This window comes from Plutella xylostella, chromosome 31 (assembly GCF_932276165.1).
Source record: "Plutella xylostella chromosome 31, ilPluXylo3.1, whole genome shotgun sequence".
NCBI lineage: Eukaryota > Metazoa > Arthropoda > Insecta > Lepidoptera > Plutellidae > Plutella > Plutella xylostella.
The window spans coordinates 2,788,561-2,806,971 of record NC_064011.1 but is presented as its reverse complement, the minus strand read 5'-3'; the positions used below and the strand labels follow the sequence as shown (position 1 = coordinate 2,806,971).

Below are 18,411 nucleotides of genomic sequence, written 5' to 3'. Positions count from 1 at the left end.
ATGTTGTTTTTTGGACCCGACAAACTTTAAGAGTGGATTCTACGAGTAATTTCATCGAGAAAAAACCCCCATATGTAAACCCACAACAAACTGTATAGATAGAGGAATCAATTGCGTCTCTTTTTTACATGCAGCACTTCTCCCTTTAATCTCTACGATTAAAGAAAGAAAGAAAATACATTTATTTTTTAGATAAGTAGCTAAGCCGGTTGTTCTTAGCATCGAAGTATATAATTATTGATGTAACAAGTATTGTGTAGTAGGTCAATGATTTTGACCGATAATAGCAGAGTTTTTCTTTTCTATTCAGCTTGTTGTTGTTTTTTAGCCACTATTTACTGCATTCTTCTAACGAGCTGCTTTATATAATATTATGTATTTTTTAGAAATAGAATTAAAAGGCACATAAAAGCCAAAACATATTTATTGTATCATAAACATTATTATAAGTAGTAGAAACAAAATTGAATTACATCAAGTAACCATTATAACCTTGATTAAACCATAATTTACTTATTTGATTATTTACACAATCTTAATGTCATTTTGACGAGTAGCTAAATAAATATCGTTGTTTTAATTAACTACTAATTAATTACGAATTTTACAAAATAAATTACTTGTCTCACTAAACTTGTGACCCGAATTTCTTAATTTATTTTATACATTACAAATAATATACTATACATTTAAAGTATTTATATTTAGAATATTAACCCCATATTTATAAATATAATTTACAAACAGATATCGCAGCATCTTAAATTATCTAAAAAAAACAGTTTGACATCTGTCAAAAAGGTGTTGCGTGATTGGTCAATGAAACTTCATCAGTTTTTTCATGGCCAATCAGATATATTTTTAGATCGCAATGGCTTCAGAATCAACCAATCATAACAGAGCTTTGAGATACTTGCGCTGGTGGTGCCATCTACATTCCCATCCGTTTCAAACTGATGTAGTACCCATTTTATCAGAGTAAGCAGAGGTGTATTAATGCACTCACTTACCAGTAGCTATTATTATACTTACTTAAAATGCAATAGAGGGAAGGCCTATATCATTGTATGTTGTTCATGAATATTCGACAACAACGACCAAACATAAATATCTTCGCTAGGAATCGAACCAAGAACCTCCGATTACACCAATATACCTCTGCAAAATCCATCTCCCTCAAACGTTTCACTTGCGAATCAATTCTGACCCCTATCACCTTCACTTAAAGCATATTCCGGACTTAACACCGCCTCTGCACTCGGTATAACGATCAATTCCTCTACAGCATTTTTGGCACACATCTCATCCTCACACAAATCTGTATCATTCTCCTCACACGCATCACACATTTTAACATTTTCTTCCAAACTATTGCTCCTACTCTCCATATATTTCACTATATCTATATGCTCTTCTATAGGAATATCTTTAGGATCTCCCAAACTGGTACAATAGTTTTCTATCTCTGAGCATATAATTTTGACATTGTCATCAAGACATTTCGTATCCCCATCATCATTATTGGACGATATCCTGACAAGTTTGCTTTCAGCATCTGTGTCGTCGCCCAAAGTGAAAATGACTTTATCACCGAAGCCCGAGAGTTCGTTTTCGGAGTTTTGTTTCGTTGTAGGCGTGTGGTTTGAGCTAGGAGGTGTCATTTTGACGTTGTAAATGTTGGGTTCACTGCCCATTATCGATGTTGAAGAGGCGGCGAACACTGATAAATCCTGAAACAAAAGTAATTTTATGGAATGTTATTGAATCTGTTATCCAATAAATTGAGTGAGTTTCAGCTGCAATAATGTTTTAATTGGATGAGATTACGTTATCATAATAATTATTAGCTCGTAATTTGACTCTGCTAGACAAAGGCCTCTCCCAAGGAGAAACTATTTTTGTCGCATTTCAGTGCATCAATTCCAGGATAAAAAGGCACATCTGCCTATCTTGAAGTTGAAAATTCATAATTATAAGTCAATCGCTTTAAGGCAAAATTAAGTTAGTTAGAAACAAACACACTTTTACATTTATGTGTAGGCTAATAACGATGATAATAATTATGGATAAGGATTCATGAGTTCGTCAGTGTTGCAATTGTAGATGGTTATGTTATGATAGAAAGAAAAACACACAAAAAAACATGCACAAAATTAGCAAGCACGCATGCATTGTTAGATCAAATTCAAGCAAAAGCAAGCTTTCATAGTATTCAAATTAAGTGTTATGTTAGAAAATACTTACCACCTGCTTAAAATCACGTGCGTATTGTTATGCATAAATAATGTAATGTTAGTAATGTATGGTGCGATGAAAACGTGCGAAATTAAGCAAATCGACACAAAATATACGCAACTCTTACAGAAAACATGGTTCTACCTTTTTCGGCCTAAGATTTATTTGCCTAATCTCGTATTGCATAGTAACGTTTAGTCAATGTCTCGTTTCGCCGAAAACCGTATGGCATAAATCTCGTTTAGTCAAAATTTATTTCGCATAATCTTGTTTTGCCTGGTATGGCCAAATCTTGAGTAGTCTAATAATGCTATGGCATAGGTTATAAAGTTATTATATTCGTTTGGCTTTAACTTTGACGGAGCGTCTCCCTAAATAGCGCATCTTCAGTTTGCATGTATTGTTTCCGCTATGTGGGAAACGCTCCGCTCCGCTTCGCTGCGCTCCGCTTTGCTTTAGACGAACATGTGCACCTAACACGCTCCTCCTCGCTTTGCTCGTCGTCGCACCTATCTTTAGGTTTCGATCCCATGGGGTTTAATGGCGTTTGTCATAATTATAATGGTCATTCAATTTCGATATTTTGATCATTCAATATCGTGATTTTCGGGATGTAGAAGAAAAATATCTCAATTTGTACATTTACTACATACCTACTTAATATATTATTTATTAACATAATATATTACGAAAAACAAGATTATATCTATACGGACATAAATTTGAGCAAACGCGACTTAGGTGTTTCAAGATTGTGCCAAAAGAGTTTTATGCAAAACGAGACTTATGCCACATAAGTCTTGGCAAAGCGATGATTCGACCAAAAAAGTTTAGACCATACGAGTTATGCCAAACGAGTTTTGGGCAATAAATATTAGGCCAGATGAGGGGAACCCAGAAAACATACATAGACAACGAAAATTTGGTGAACGAAAAGTTCATGAAACCTTTTTCTCAGCGCAATTTTGAAGATTAGCACGCAATAGAATAAGGCAGTGAAGAGAACTATTAAACGTAATAATATAAACACTCAAAACAAAACACACACACCAAGCTTTTGAAACAAAACGATGCAACCAATAACAAGTAAATTTCAAGGTGCAATGTTAGTTAACTTTTCCAAAAAACAGTGCTATAAGATTTTACATTGCAAGCGATTCCTGCCAAGTAAGTCAATTTACCAACGATACATAGGTTCGAGTGCTGTGATACGTGATAATATATCTTTTATGGGTATATAGTATAGTTTTTAGTATATAGAGCTTTCGTAGTAGGTAGATAGGTACCCAGATATCCCCTTGCGTAACCTACCGAAACCAACACTCAACTCACATGAAATAAAGAAAAACACTCACATTATCGTCTTGATAACTGCCGACACTTCTAGAATGCTTCCGAAGAGATGAGAGCGCCTGTGGAGACGTGGCATCGCCTCCGTGCTGCAATAATTATAAGTATTATAATTTACTCAATTTTGCTCCTTCACTAACTTTGTAAGTGATGTGACTTTTAACTTTGGCAGATTTTATATAATTTATATCAGTGACTACTGTTATCTAGCGATCATTTTTTGAACTAAATGTAAAGTCCAAACGCTTTTCTTGTGCCAACACACGTCACTACTACTGCCATCTAGCGGCATTACCTTGAACCGGTTGAACTGCCTCCCTTGCCTCTCTCAGGCGCGAAGGGAATCTAAAAAGTGTCTTGTTGGCCTTGGTTTCGTGGTTTGGTTAGTGTACCATACTTTAGCATGTTTTAGCTACAACCTGCAGCATTATCTCTAGATACCGCTATCTATCGGACAATCTAGATATCTCCTTGCATAACAACTAGTGCCACCTAGCGGCATTACCTTGAACCGGTTGAACTGCCTGCCCTGCTTCCCTCTCTCGGACGCGACGGGTATCTAATAAGTGTCTTCTTGATCTTGGTTATGTGTACCGTATTTTCGTCACTTTGTAGTAATATATATATATTGATGAATACCGCCATCTACCGGACAATCTACATATCTCCTAATGTCACAACTAGTGCCATATAGCGATATTACGTGTACCAAACTTTCTTCACTTTAGCTACAAACTCTATCTCTATCTAATTCTATAGATACCGCCATCTAGCGGACAATCTACAGGGTGAATGCCCCCTGCTTCTGTAGATATTATAACAACTACTGACATCTAGCGGCATTACCTTGAACCTGTTGAACTGCCTGCCCTGCTTTCCTCTCTCGGAGGCGACGGGAATTTAAAAAGTGTCTTATTTCTTTATTGGCCTTGATACCGTACTTCCTACACTTTAGCTACAAAATCTATCTTTATCTCTAGATACCGCCATCTAGCGGCATTACCTTGAACCTGTTGAACTGCCTGCCCTGCTTGCCTCTCTCGGACGCGACGGGGATCTAATAAGTGTCTTCTTACGTGGTGCTTTAGTTAGTGTACCGTGTAAAGTTTGTCTAGTTACTTTATCTAGAACCTTCTAGTATATCTCTGAATACTGCCATCTAGCGGTATTACCTTGAACCGGTTGAACTGCCGGCCCTGCTTGCCCCTCTCTGACGCGACGAGGCTGCGCAGACTCTGCGTCCTGCAGCAGTCGTCGTCTAGGTGCTTGTGTGAGCCGAACAGCTTTGCGCTTTCGGAACTGGGGATGAGGGGGGTTTGGTTAGTTTTAGGTTAAGCGAGTGAAAATATAATGATACGTCATGAGTTGAAGGATGGAGATTAAAATATTTGGGGATTTATCAATATAAGATTTACATTGCGTTTTGTATTGTATTATTATACCTGAAAAGCGTGTATATGGCGGTCTGTAAAGGCGCAAATTAAAGTGGTAAAAATACAAGGAGGCATTTTATCAGTGACATTCTCGTTGCCATGTCGAGTTGTCGACGTATCCAACGCACAGAACTAATTTAATTATGAAACCAACACTGAATACATTAAAAAATACCCTCGGTTACATAGAGCAATAACTACTCAACAGAAACCAAAGGACCAGCAGATATTTCTCCTAACCATATCCAATAATAACCAAACTTTCTTCCTCCCACAGATATATCACTGATAAAACCCCACCCCACACACACTCACACATCGCTCGGCGTGATCAACAGCCTCTTCAGATTGGCCAGTGTAGGCCGCATGTCCGTCACTGGTATTCCTCTAGCGAACATCAGTTGAGCTATGCACTTGTTCAGCAGAAACATTGCGTAGCGGAATAGGGTCACGTCGCCTCCCTTCACGTGTAGGGGTATTCTGCAAGGAGATTTTTTCAGTATCAATAAAAGTAAAAAAGATAATGTATTTTTATGAAAGTAGGGGCATTACGAAGACTTTTTCATAGTCACACGACATAAATATGCCCTTATTACAGGCTCTGCCTAGTGTGTCTTAGCTGTGCGTATGTTTGTTACCTCTTCACGTCAAAACGGCTGAACCGATCTTAATTAAATTTAGTATGGAGTTAGCTGACACCCTGGATTAACACATTAGCTACTTGTTATCGCGGAAATCCCACGGGATTTTTTAAGACGAAGCGTTTTAACAATACAACGTTTTGGTGACCCCGACATGATAAATCATTAAAAAACTATTGCAAAACTTACATGGCGGAACTGACGTCCACAATATACCGATGCGGCGCGGTACTGTATCTCAGCGGCTGCTGCAGTACACCCGCCGCCACGGCCGCCGCCTGCGACACCAGGCACAGCGAGGTACACTCGTGGGGTCTTAGTGCAGTTCGTGAGTCGTCCCCGCTGACAGGAAGAGGTATGGAGCAGATTGTCCAGTCGGATGACGGGGTTTTCTGGTTGGGGAGAGTGAAATTGTTTGTTTATAGAACAGTTTTATAAGGGAACAGGGTATTAAACAAATTGTATGGTAAGCGGTAGGAGTTCAGCTATTTATATTTAAGAAAATGACTTGATTATATTGCCTCACTCACTTTTGCATTCTCAATTAAATCTACAGGTTGTTGCAAAAGTGGCCGAAAAGAAGTAAGTCAGGGAGGCATTCGGAATGACTTTTGATAAATTCCTTATAGGATTGCAGAGAAAACCCTTTTTTGTAACCAACCACATTCTTCATACAAATACAACTTATTAGAATCTAATTACATTTAAAAGCATTCAATTATTGATGTTCAGTAACCAATAGAAAACTTATATAAAAGTTAAAAGCATGTATATTACCTGTTCAATAGGAAAAATCCACGTCTCCAATTGCTCCAAAAGCTGAGACCGTTTAGCCAACAGCTCAGCGTGAGATCTAGCCGCTAGACCCTTCAGTGCTGACGCGGACTGCCTAGACTCACGTAGTAACTCAGTCTGGCGCGAGAGGGCGTGGTAGTCGCGCATTAACTCCGTGCCTGGAATTTGAGCTGTGTTATTAAGGGGTTAAGGGTGGGTTTTGAATGGTAAGTTTGTTTTAGTGTTGGGATATACATAGATGGTCGTAAAGTTGTTTTAGTAGTGGAATATAGGTTGTAGAATGTAGATAAATAGGTTTTATCTTCCTCTACAGAGGCATAAATAAATACAAGTGATAGTTATTGTTAACTAAGTATTATTATTATTGTGCCTCTATGTAGCTCTAAGGTTTTTCTTTTTAACTGTAATGCTATGTAGTGTGATGATAAATAGATAAATAAATAATTGTTCTAAAAAAACTACGATGGTGGCGTAATTTTATTATTCTCATCCTTTCTCATTTAGGTAAGTACTCTAAATTTTATAGCTGTCGATAGCATTGTATTGTGAATATTTTGATGTCGTAGTGATTTTATAAGCATGTTAGGCTTGGTCACCGTGGTAAAAGGATTAGCCAGTCTGATTAGCGTCAGTAAACGGAAATTAAAGTGCGGAAAAAGTTTATAATTATGATAAATCAAAGTTTAGATTATTTGAAAAACTTACCAACATCCTGATTCTCTTCTAAAATCTTATTGTATATCTCTTTCAGTCTTCTTATGTTCGCCAGCTTTCTATCTCTCTCGTCCGCTAGAATTATCCTCTTGAACCTGAGTATTTCCAGCTGTTTCGTCAACCTTATGTGTTCGGACCGTTGGAACGGCGACGGTTTTGACTGAAATGTATATAGTTCACTGATAAAATTTCACCCTTTATGCCAAATTGGGGAAAAATACATTGTATAATGAATTATAGAAGTACTGTTTGTGAAGAAACTATTATAATGTTCCAAGTTAGCATAATTTAAGGCGGTAACTAGGGCTAACTAGCGGCGCCAATTAAGGGTTATGATGTTTTTTTAATTGGCGCTTGCAAGTATAACTTACAAAAAAGCCTTAAGAAAAAAAAATATGAAAAATATACATTAAATTACCTTAAAAGATAGGAGATCATTCAATTTCAACGTAAGTCTAGGTCCATTATTTACAGGTACTTTCTCTTCAGCTTTTATCCTTCCATTCTTGCTCAGATCCGTTTGAGAGGCAGACTTATCACTTAAAGCATCTTCCTCATCATCTTCTAGCGAGAACAAATTCCTTTGCGATTTACTTTTAAACTTCACTCTATCACATTTTTCGTTCAACTGATCAAGGTTGGACAACGCAGACTTTTTGTAAATTCTCTCTTTTATCTCTTGCACCGCTTCCTGTCTTTTCTTTATCGAGTATTGGAGTAAATGCAGCTTTTGCAGCTTAGTTACGTTGTAAGCTGGCCGTATTTCTGACTTCAAGAAGTTTATAGCTAAATACCGATATTTTGGAACCCAATCGGATTCGTTCCGTAAATCGTAGTTCTCTGCTGTCTCACTCAAGTCTACTTTACTCCCTGACAGGTCTTCTTTAGACGAGTTCTTCGATCTATCACAGTGTTTATCAGTCATCGTGAATTCTTTGACATGCAAATTATCAGGTGAGTGCACGTATATTTGGCTCGAATCGCTTGTTCTACATTCACGGTCCTCTTTTCTTCTGTCTCGAGTATTTTGAGTGGCACTCAAATTGTTGAGGGATCTCATTTTGGGCAACATTTGTTGGAATCCTCTATCGCTCGGACTTTGGCTTTTAGAATACTCATCTTTCCTTGAATACTTGCTAGGTGATACCGATCTAGACTGCATCCGTTGACTCTGAATAAACTTTGACTCTATCGTAATTTTGTTAGATTTATTTGTCTCATTTGAGGAGTTTGATGAGAACGAGCCGTGTTCCAGCTCGTTCTCCGGTGGAATGATATCTAGTTTCAGACTTTTGTATGAACAAAAATAGCCTCCGTGCATTTGGAATACCAAAGTGTTAGATTTAAAGCAGTCTGAAGTGAAATTCAGGGCTAGGTTTGGACCGATGTAGCGTAGACCACTGAAATAGGTCCCCCATGTCTCAATGATGGTGTCTTGGGGTTTGTCTTTCACTTCTGAAGGTTGCAGAATGTGGCACCAGATTCGAATGACCACATTTGATGATGACATGCATTGGGTTATTTCTGTAAAAAAGAAATGAGTTCTAATAAAATTAAGAATTACCTTTTGTGCACAGCTTTTATTCTTTGACTTTTGGAAACTATAATTATATGATATAATTCTGCCGAGTTAAGTCATCAAACCCAGGTACAACTCAAAAGAAGTTATGGGAGATTCTTCTACTCTGCCAAACTGGATTTTTATATTTCTGTAGGCCCAACCTACATTTTCAAGAGATTATATTTATCAAGCCATTACCATTCCAGTCTTAAACTAGAACTGAATGAGTCAGTAAAAGGATGAAATCATCTAAGTAATAATATCTATTATCATTCATTTCTCACCACTGTGACCTATATTCAGTTTTCAATGACATATAGGTATTATATTAAGTAACTAAAGTAGGTACTATAACTATGAATCATAAAATTTATAAGTATCTATTCATATTACAGTGAAAATTCTCAATCCTCAGCCTTCCTCATCCAACTATGGCCAAGGCCTAAACCATTTGAAGCATGGTTCATAGATAGTATCTTTATTCTTATTTAATGCAACTGCAACCACTCTCTGCCCTAATATAACTTATTTTTAGTTTGGTACAAAAAAACACTTTCTTAAGTCATCTATGAATTAAGTTGGTATCTGATTAACAGCACTAAATTGTTAACATTAGTAAGTACTTTTTTCTTTTTTGGACACAATCTTTCAACACAACATCCATCATCATCATCAGGTCCTGGGATCCCTAATTAGGGACATAGGGCTCGAAGTGTAGATTTCCACTCTGACCGGTCCTGTGCCATGCCTACGACTTCGTGCCAGCTCATGCCGAGGGCGGCTGCCTCCTGCACGACAGTGCGACGCCACGTGGTTTTTGGCCGTCCCCTCTTTCGCTTGCCAGATGCAGCCCACTTTGTCAGGGCGATTTTGGGTGGATGGTCTTCGGATCTCCGCAGCGTATGGCCAATCCAGCTCCACTTCTTAAGCCGGATTTCCGAGTCAATTCTCCTCTGGTTGGTCAGTCTCCATAACTCCGTATTCGAGATGGTTCGTGGCCAGAATACCTTTAGTATCTGTCTAAGGCATTTGTTGACAAATACTTGTAGCCTTCTTGTTAGGTCATCTCTTACGAACCACGTTTCGCAACCATATAAGAGTACTGACTTGACGTTTGACTCGAAAATCCGAACTTTAGTGCGGCGAGCGATGACGGAGGAGTCCCAGACGGGCTTGAGTTGCGCAAAGGCTGACCGGGCCTTGTTGATGCGGGCGTCGATGTCGGCCTCGGTTCCGCCGTGAGGGTCCACGACGCTGCCGAGGTACGTGAATTTGTTCACTCTCTCCACAGCCTCCCCGTTTACATGCACGGCGCCATCATCCGACGTGTTGAGACGCATCTCTTTAGTTTTGGAGCAGTTTATGCGTAGTCCATCCTTTTCTGCTTCTCTGGCGAGGTCGTCAATTTTGGACTGCAGGTGTTGGCGTTTAGTTGACAGCAGACAAAGATCGTCTGCAAAGTCGATGTCCTCTAATTGCTGTTCCTGTGTCCATGGCAGACCTCTCTGCGATTCGCATGTGGCTCTACGCATTACGTCGTCTAGAACCGTTATAAAGAGGAGGGGTGATAGTAAACAGCCTTGTTTGACGCCCGCGGTAACATGTATAGGTTCAGTGAGCTCGCCACAGTGCAGAACTCTGCATGAGGAACCTGTGTATAGGCATCGTATCATCGATATGATTTTCTCCGGGATACCTTTCTTCCTTAAGATTTTCCAGATGCTAGACCACTTCACTCTGTCGAACGCTTTTTCGAAGTCTACAAAGAGAGTAAACACTTCGCACTGCATTTCGCTGCACTGTTCCAGAACTGTGCGTAACAGGTTTATTTGGTCAGTACACGATCGACCCGACACAACATCCACACCACTTAAATAAACAATAAGTACCAGAATCAATTTCCTTCCACTTGGGGTGTGGTGATGAGATCTTCTCGCTGGTGAAGAACGGTGCCGACATGGTGGTGTGATGCAGCGTCAGATAGAAGCTGCATGGCGAGGAACACTGCTCCGGCGGACGGATGTTGTAGCCCACAATCTGGAAGTAGACAATATACACCATTAGGTAACTTAAACAGACTGAATTAAAGTTTTTGGTGATAGTAAAAGTTAAGTTAAATTGAAATTGTGCAATCTAACTTTTAGCAATACTATCTATAAAGTATGTTAAGTTTTGTATTGTATTGGTGGTGCTAGTTAGACATTGTTTACTAAACACTAGACATAAGCTCGAGCCAAATTATGCAGACTTACGTCTATTGAGATAAGTAATCCTTTGTTAGAATAGAGAACCTCCCCCAAATAAGATAAACAGTTTATGAATCAGCATTTTTTTATGTTTACCTGGATCAAACTCCTCAACCGCAGCTGCTGTGTCGCCAAAGGGGTCCATTCACGGCATCTAGGCCTTCCAAACATCATTATTAAGTAATTATTTAGAATGTAATTGATATCGGATTTGCTCTTGTCCAGAGGTTTTTTATTCGTCAGAATAAAAGTATTCCACAATGCTGGTAGTTAGCACTGGAATTATACATGCGTTTACATCACAATTGTTCTCCAATCAATCTAATTAGCACATCAGATGCCCTATTTTGTGAAATAACTGCAAAATTCCAAATATTTTGCATTTTTCCAAATTTTTTGACAATCTTTCATGAATGACTGACATTACAAATGTCAGTTGAATGTGACAGTGACGTTTGGTACAGATTATCAAAGAAAGATCACAGATTAAATTTGGTGACATTAATCCTCGAAACACGGTTTTTCTGAAGCCTATGAGGCCCAAGAGCAAGAGGCCTTTAAGGTCTCCGTCGTTTATGTGAGTGGGGAGAGGGTTAGTGCTACTACAGATAAATAGTTTTTAGTTGCTTTGGGCATACCATACCTACACTAGTTACCGCCGGGTTTATGCCGCAGTGACGGCAAGTGCCCGGACGGTCTCACTTTGATTCCGTGGGAGCGGGGCCGGTCCGTGCTATGGGATACGACGTGCGTTTGCAAATTTGCCCCATCCCATCTAGGCCTAACCGCAGTAACCGCTGGTTCCGCTGTAGAGGCGGCTGCAAGGCAGAGATGCAATAATAACGTCGCAGTCGTAGAACAATGACGGATCTGCAAAACAGCAACTTTACAGGAGAGCCAGTTAAAGTTTTTAAACAACGTTTTGTTCGATAAAATGAAAACGGCTGAAGCAATTCATTTGAAATTTGGTCACATTATTATACAAATGGACTTTTGCAATATAGCCTGTATAATTAGTCTGTAAATGTAAAAGTAATAAGTCTAGGTTTCCTGAAAAATCAGATAGGTCATTGTTCTATGTATCCTACTATGACGCATTATATGATACGTCGTTATTTTACGGACTTTTATTGCGTATCTAATGGCGTATTATACTTTTTGTCGTTGTTTTAGGGAATATATGGAAAAATTCAAAGACGGATCTTTAAATAACCTATTTAGGAGGGTGCTGATTGCGCTATATTATTTTTTGTTTAGGTCCTAATTTTTTTTTTACAAAATACAATTATTTTATAAAATGTTTTTTGAAGACCCCATTGTGTCCAAGCATCAGTCAATAATCATCCAATGCTAAACATAGGCCTCTCCCAAGGAGCTCCATAAAACTCGGTCCTTGGGCTTCCTCATCCAGCCACTACTGGCTACCAGCCTACGGTTGTCCTTATTTGTGACTCGAGAATTCGTCGACCCCAACGGTTATCGATTCTTCGGCAGATATAGCCGGCCCACTGTCACTTCAGCTTGCACATTTTGACAGCTATATCGGTAACCTTAGTCCTCTGACGGATACCCTCATTTCTGATACGATCCATCAGAGAAACCCCAAGCATAGCACGCTGAGCGACTTTAAATCGGTGGACCAGTACTACCGTCAGTGCCCACCTATCTGCCCCATTACGTCATCACTAGCAAGATGCCCTGGTTGAAGAAGACTTTTGTCTTCAGGCTCTAATGATTAAAGTCTTCTTCTCTGATCAGGGATGGCCGAGGAGAATATGTGACGGAGTTTCCCAACTCAATTGTGACATTTGTGACCCTTTGCTGGGCAAAGGTCTCTTCCTGGATCTTCCAGCTATCCCTGTTTATGGCCTCCTCATTCCAGTTCCTTCTAAACACGTCTAGGTCATCCCGTTATCTTCTTCTGGGTCTGCCCCTGTGCCGGCGGCCGTTATCGGCTACCCATTTGGTAGCATTTTTACCCTTCCTATCCGGCTGCATACGACAGACGTGCGCCGCCCAGTCTCACTTCAGTTTGGCGGTCTTAGCACCCACGACGAAGGACGCTATCTCGCCCAAATAAATTACTCATTGACATATTGTATTTCCTGCCTATCTACCTCAACCCTACGTTTCGTGCTATTGGTCATGTCTGTTGTCTTCGAACGGTTCACCTTTAGTCCAACTTCAAGGCTTTCCGTGGATAGCTCTCGCAACATTTGTTGGAGCTCGGGCGTTGAGTGGGAGAATAGGGCAATATCGTCCGCAAAACCGAGGTTTGACTATTTTTTACTTCCGAAATTGATGTCCTTGTCCTCCCAGGACTGTGTCAACTTCTTGAAGACCTCTTTGAGGAAAATGGTAAAGCGTGTACAGCGAGGGTCGCCTTGTTTGACACCCTTTTTAATCGGAAACGTTGGACCAGTACCAGGTTTTTCCAATTTCGCGTTGGCTGAGCTGTTTATGTAGATAGTACCAACGAGTTCGATGTAGGTTGGATGAATTTTGTGGTGTTAAGGGCGGAAAGTATTGCTTGATGGTAGATACTGTCGAAACCTTTTGTATAGTCAATAAATACATGGTAAAGTGGTGTGTTAAGCTCTATGAACTTTTCAATAATCTGATTGAGCGTGTATAGAGGGTTCGCGGTAGAATAACTAGGTCGGAAACCGGCTTGTTCTGATGGTTGATGTTAGTTCAGCAGAAAACGGATGCGATTGTGAATTATTTATACATGTGTGATGTCAAGCTAACGGGTCTATAGTTTCCGAGGTCGGATTTCTCACCATTTTTATGGAGAAGTAAGTATAATGTGAGAATTACAAAATTTACGGGGAATTTTTACTGAAATTAATACGTGAAAAAAGTGGGCTCACCTATTTTTAAGAGGAAAAGCCCCAGTATCAATCGAATGCTGGTGATTGTGAAACAGCTGAGGAAAATTATCATCCCCAAGCAGTTCAAGATGATCCTTACATAGCTACGGATAAGATGATACCGATTTCCTTAATTATTTACTGCCCGCAAACAGTAAATTCACTGCTGTCCGATCACGTTGACTCCCCCGCGATGCCATTCACCCCCAGAACTAGAGAATTTACTGATTGTGGTCAGTCAATGAAGGAAATTGCTGACATCTTATCCGCAGCCATGTAAGAATCCTCTCAAACTGCTTCAGCTGCTTGCTCAGCTGTTTGACAATCACCAGCATTCGGTTGATGCTAAGACTTTCCCTTTGCAGTTGATGTAACGGTAGCTGTTAATACAGAAATTTAATGTTTGATGTGGATTCTACGGCTGACTTGGTTTGTATGTTTGGTAACTCATGCAAATGGCTGGAAAAACATAATTCCAAACCTACCCGCATGGTACCGTGCTCCCATCGTCACCTGCCTCTGGCAGTAGAGTTGATCAACAAAAAAAGTACTTAAGTACATAATTTTACATTGTTTTTAGCACATTGTTTTAAAAACATAATAAATTAGCAAAAATATACTGAAAAATCATAAATTTATTTATTTTCCATTGAAAATACGTAATATTATGAAAGAACAACGACGTATCCTAAAATAATTCCAAAGAATAACGACGGTTATCTACACACGTCTACCACTTATCCATAGAACAATGACGGTATATACAAAACACCAATAGTTAGGACAAAGAACATAGTCGCATTTGAAATACCGTCACTAAATTTAACAAACAAACAATATTGTTTTTTTAATAACCCGTACCTAATTATAACTAACTTCTCAATGATTTTAGCGAAAACTAGGGCTTTTATTTTTTTGAAACAAAGTTCCAAGAATAACGACGGATTTAAGAGACCGTCTTTGTTCTATGGGAGAAGTAGGTATTAAAAAAATATTTACTTGGAAAACAGAACTTTTTAAATAATAATTATGGCAATAAATCATTTTAAGTACTCATTACGTGTTCCATGTGCTCCTACAGAGAACACTGACAGAACAAACAAACCGTCGCGCGGGAGCGGGTCGCGGGGGGCGAGGGTCACCGCGGAACATGGACGGGACGGCACAATCACCCATGTTCTACGCGAAAATATTAAAACCGTCAGTGTTCGACTCTGTATTTCGCTTATTATAAAAGATTTAAAAAAAAAAACTTTTGTTGTATAGGTAAATAATGAAATTTTAAAGAAGAATGTGCAATAATCCGAAAATCGAAAAAAATCAGATCCGTCACTGTTCTACGACTGCGACGATAAGTAATTGTACGGGCAGTTGATGCCCACCTACATCTTTGTCCCGTTGGCGTTGTAAACTTCGGGGGTCTGGGGTGAACAAGGAACGGACTTCGTTAGAGCGATCGGTCGTCGCTTGAGGAGTCGAGGCTATGACAACCGCTCTGGGGCATAGGTATGTACCTGATGCAGAGAATCTCCCTGGCTGTGCAGCGATGTAATGCCGCTTTTACTTAGTAGGTAAGTATCTAAGCTTAGTAAGTTTTATTTTGTCTGTTAGTTTTGGTTTTGTTATGTATTTATTAATTGCAACTCCGCTAGTTTCATACCTACTAAAGTAAATGATAAGTACCTGCATCCTACACTACATACCACATCTACTTACCTACCTACTTTCTGGGCTTCATAGTAGTAAACAGTGCGGCTGTCCCATTTTAAAACACAGTAACAGCCATGAGACAAAATGTTCAGGAGAGCCAAAAAACATTTTTGTCCCTTCATTTCAATGCCCTGGTAAAACTATGACAGAGATATCTGAACAAATGTAAGCTTAAAAGAAGCGGCAGAACCTAGGCTTTACATACAATACTATTTCATTTAAATATAACTAAAATTGTTGCTGTAATGCACAAAAGAAAACACTTACTAGGTTTTATATGGTTTTCTCACCCTAAAACCGCCCTCACTGACCATTTCAAAACCTAGTAAGAGCCATTATTGTGTAATTTAAGACAAGTTAAGTATATTGAAATTGCAATAATTACGTAATAATTTCATTTTTTATATGTTTGGGATCCTTCACATATTATAAATCCAATTTTGCAGCACTTTTACACGACGGCACTATAAGTAATAGCTGAAATACGGGCATATTTTTAAGTTTTTTTTTTGTTTTATGTAAATGAATTAAATAGCCATATTAAGAAGGCTCTAACATGAAAATTATTTATGGCTGCCTTCAATTAGACAATTACACAAGTAAAGTATATTGAAATTGCAATAATAACGTAATAATTTATATGTTTTTTATTTTTTTATATGTTTTGGATCCTTCACATAATATAAATCAAATTTTTCAGCACTTTTACACGACCGCACTAAGTAATAGCTGAAATACCGGCATATTTTTAAGTTTTATCTAAATGAACCAAATCGCCATATTAAGAAGGCATGTCTGACACGAACATTATTTATGGCTGCCTTAAATTAGACAATATTTCCTAAATTTTGAGCTAAAATTAGTTTACAATGTCTGAGTTTTTTTTGGTTTATGCAAAATAGGGCTAGTAGAAAGGTTCTGACGAGAAAGGTCCCTATGGCTTTTATAAAGAAGACAAAATTTACTTATGTTCTACTTTTAATTCAACTCTCTAGGTCTCATTGGTGCAAAGATACAGGTTCTGAAATGTCTGATATTTTGTTCGAAAAAAGTGTTAGTAATAATGTATGCCATTTGTGACTTACTAAAATTAACGGACGAAAATTGTCCTTTGCTGATCATTTCAAAACCTAGTAAGCGCCATTGACCATTTTAAAACCTAGTAAGTCATTTTCACTTACTGTGTTTTAAAATGGTTGGTGGCTCTTACTATGTTTTGAAATGGTTTTCGTGGCATTTTTGATTTCGCAGGGTGGAGTTACTAGGTTTTTAGAAATTTTATTTTCGTTTCTAAGCGGTTTTTTGATATTCTGACAATGCAGTTTTGTGCGGAATCGCCTAAAATAATATATAAATCAAAGACCCGTTTTTTTTAAATGGGACAGCCGAGTGGTTGCCTAGAGGGACCCTAGAGGGCTTGGTCTTGGCACCTACAGTTCGTTTTCTTCTTCTTTCTCCTGCCCTCTTCCCAGTTCAGCTGGGGTCTGGCCTCCTCGTACTTCGCTGCCAGGATATTCTAACCCGGGTTGTCGATGTGGTCAGGTTTTGGGCTTTCATCTCCTTCTCTATATTGGACCACCATGTTTCTGGTGGTCATCCTCTTCCTCTCGATTGTCTTGGGATGTGCATGGCTTTCTTTACCGCGTAGTCATCTTCTCGCCTCCCCGAGGAAACCCGACTGAGGTGGTTTGGGCATGTTATGACATGCCCAAACCACCTCAGTCGGGTTTCCTTTAGCTTCTCTGCGATTGGTGCGACTTAGAAGAACCCTCTGATGTGCTAATTTTGCACTTTATCACCAGCTCAGCGCAGCATCTTCATTTCGGCATCTACAATTCGTTTAATTATCATAATTTAATAATGTTGGTCTAAGTCCAGCATTGGTTGACGATGATAGAGACCGGAGAAAGAGTCGTTACTATGCTTAAGAATATAAATAAGTACCTACTTACTTAAATACTTAGTCGTTAGTTTACTTAGGGTATTAGGGTATAGGCTTTAGGCAGGTAGGTAGGTATAGGATAGGATAAAAGAACCAGAGGGGCAGGGCACCTAAGTGCATTGGATGTGGATGAGATACCTACTGATGTTGCAGAAGTTGTTCAGAATGACGAGTTATGAGGCCAATATGTTCGGTTGATGACGAATGATGATGATGATGATAAGATGATGAAAAATTTTGATTAAGGATATATCTTGTACCTATGAATAACTAGGTAGGTATACATAGTTATAGGTAGGTATGATGACTGAATGTACCTAACTTAAATTTCAATTAATATTTTTATGTTCATTTGAAAGTCAAAGCATTAAAAAACTCTAGGTAGGCATAGGTACTAACGTAACTACCTATTTTTATTATGAATTTGCTTTGGCGGCTTTAGTGAGCAGTTATATTGTGTTCCATATTATTATGAAATTGATTCAACTATGCTCTCTTGTAAATATTGTTTTTTTATTGGAGGTAAGGAAGAGTTTTCAAGGATTTTCATGAGTTTCAATAATATCAAGAATATTAGGCGAGGTTTTTTGTTTGGGTAGAGTAATGAGGTATAATTAATAGGCTATCAGTACCTAATCAAAAATCTAGAATCGCATTTGACTATACATGGTGCTCAATCATTAGTGATCATCCCGTTGGCAGGTGCTTCTAGTCGTCATACTGTATAACTTAATTATGGGACCTACTCTGAAATCGGGAAAAATAAAACAGCTGTTCCATACATTCTGACTGAGTAGGTACTGCCAACAAGATGATAACTAATAAATAAGCACCCTGTATACATAACTACTTATCAGCCATATATATCATGCTCAAATACGTAGTAATAATACCAGTCTAAGTGCCAATTT

The 18,411-nt window shown here is 38.7% G+C and overlaps 1 protein-coding gene across 1 annotated transcript; it reads right to left on the bottom strand.

Annotated features, from left to right (window-relative positions):
• Positions 1 to 408: 408 nt before the first annotated feature.
• LOC105388078 lies at positions 409 to 11,406 on the bottom strand. The gene is made up of 10 exons (XM_048632202.1): positions 11,072 to 11,406; positions 10,619 to 10,766; positions 7,587 to 8,692; positions 7,160 to 7,328; positions 6,437 to 6,612; positions 5,849 to 6,051; positions 5,334 to 5,498; positions 4,758 to 4,884; positions 3,591 to 3,674; positions 409 to 1,730 (listed from the first exon to the last, which is right to left on the bottom strand). The coding sequence occupies exons 1-10, from the start codon at positions 11,147 to 11,149 to the stop codon at positions 1,197 to 1,199; spliced, it is 2,790 nt and encodes a 929-aa protein (XP_048488159.1). The 5' UTR covers positions 11,150 to 11,406; the 3' UTR covers positions 409 to 1,196.
• Between the last annotated feature and the right edge of the window lie 7,005 nt (positions 11,407 to 18,411).

What these genes read in the sequence shown, in the direction of transcription:
- LOC105388078 (XM_048632202.1), bottom strand. Translation starts at nt 11,149, where the DNA reads ATGATGTTTGGAAGGCCTAGATGCCGTGAATGGACCCCTTTGGCGACA. An exon ending in GGTTGAGGAGTTTGATCCAG is followed by an intron (nt 10,767 to 11,071) that starts GTAAACATAAAA and finishes GTCTACTTCCAG; the next exon opens with ATTGTGGGCTACAACATCCG. An exon ending in TTGATCACGCCGAGCGATGT is followed by an intron (nt 4,885 to 5,333) that starts GTGAGTGTGTGT and finishes CCTCATCCCCAG; the next exon opens with TTCCGAAAGCGCAAAGCTGT.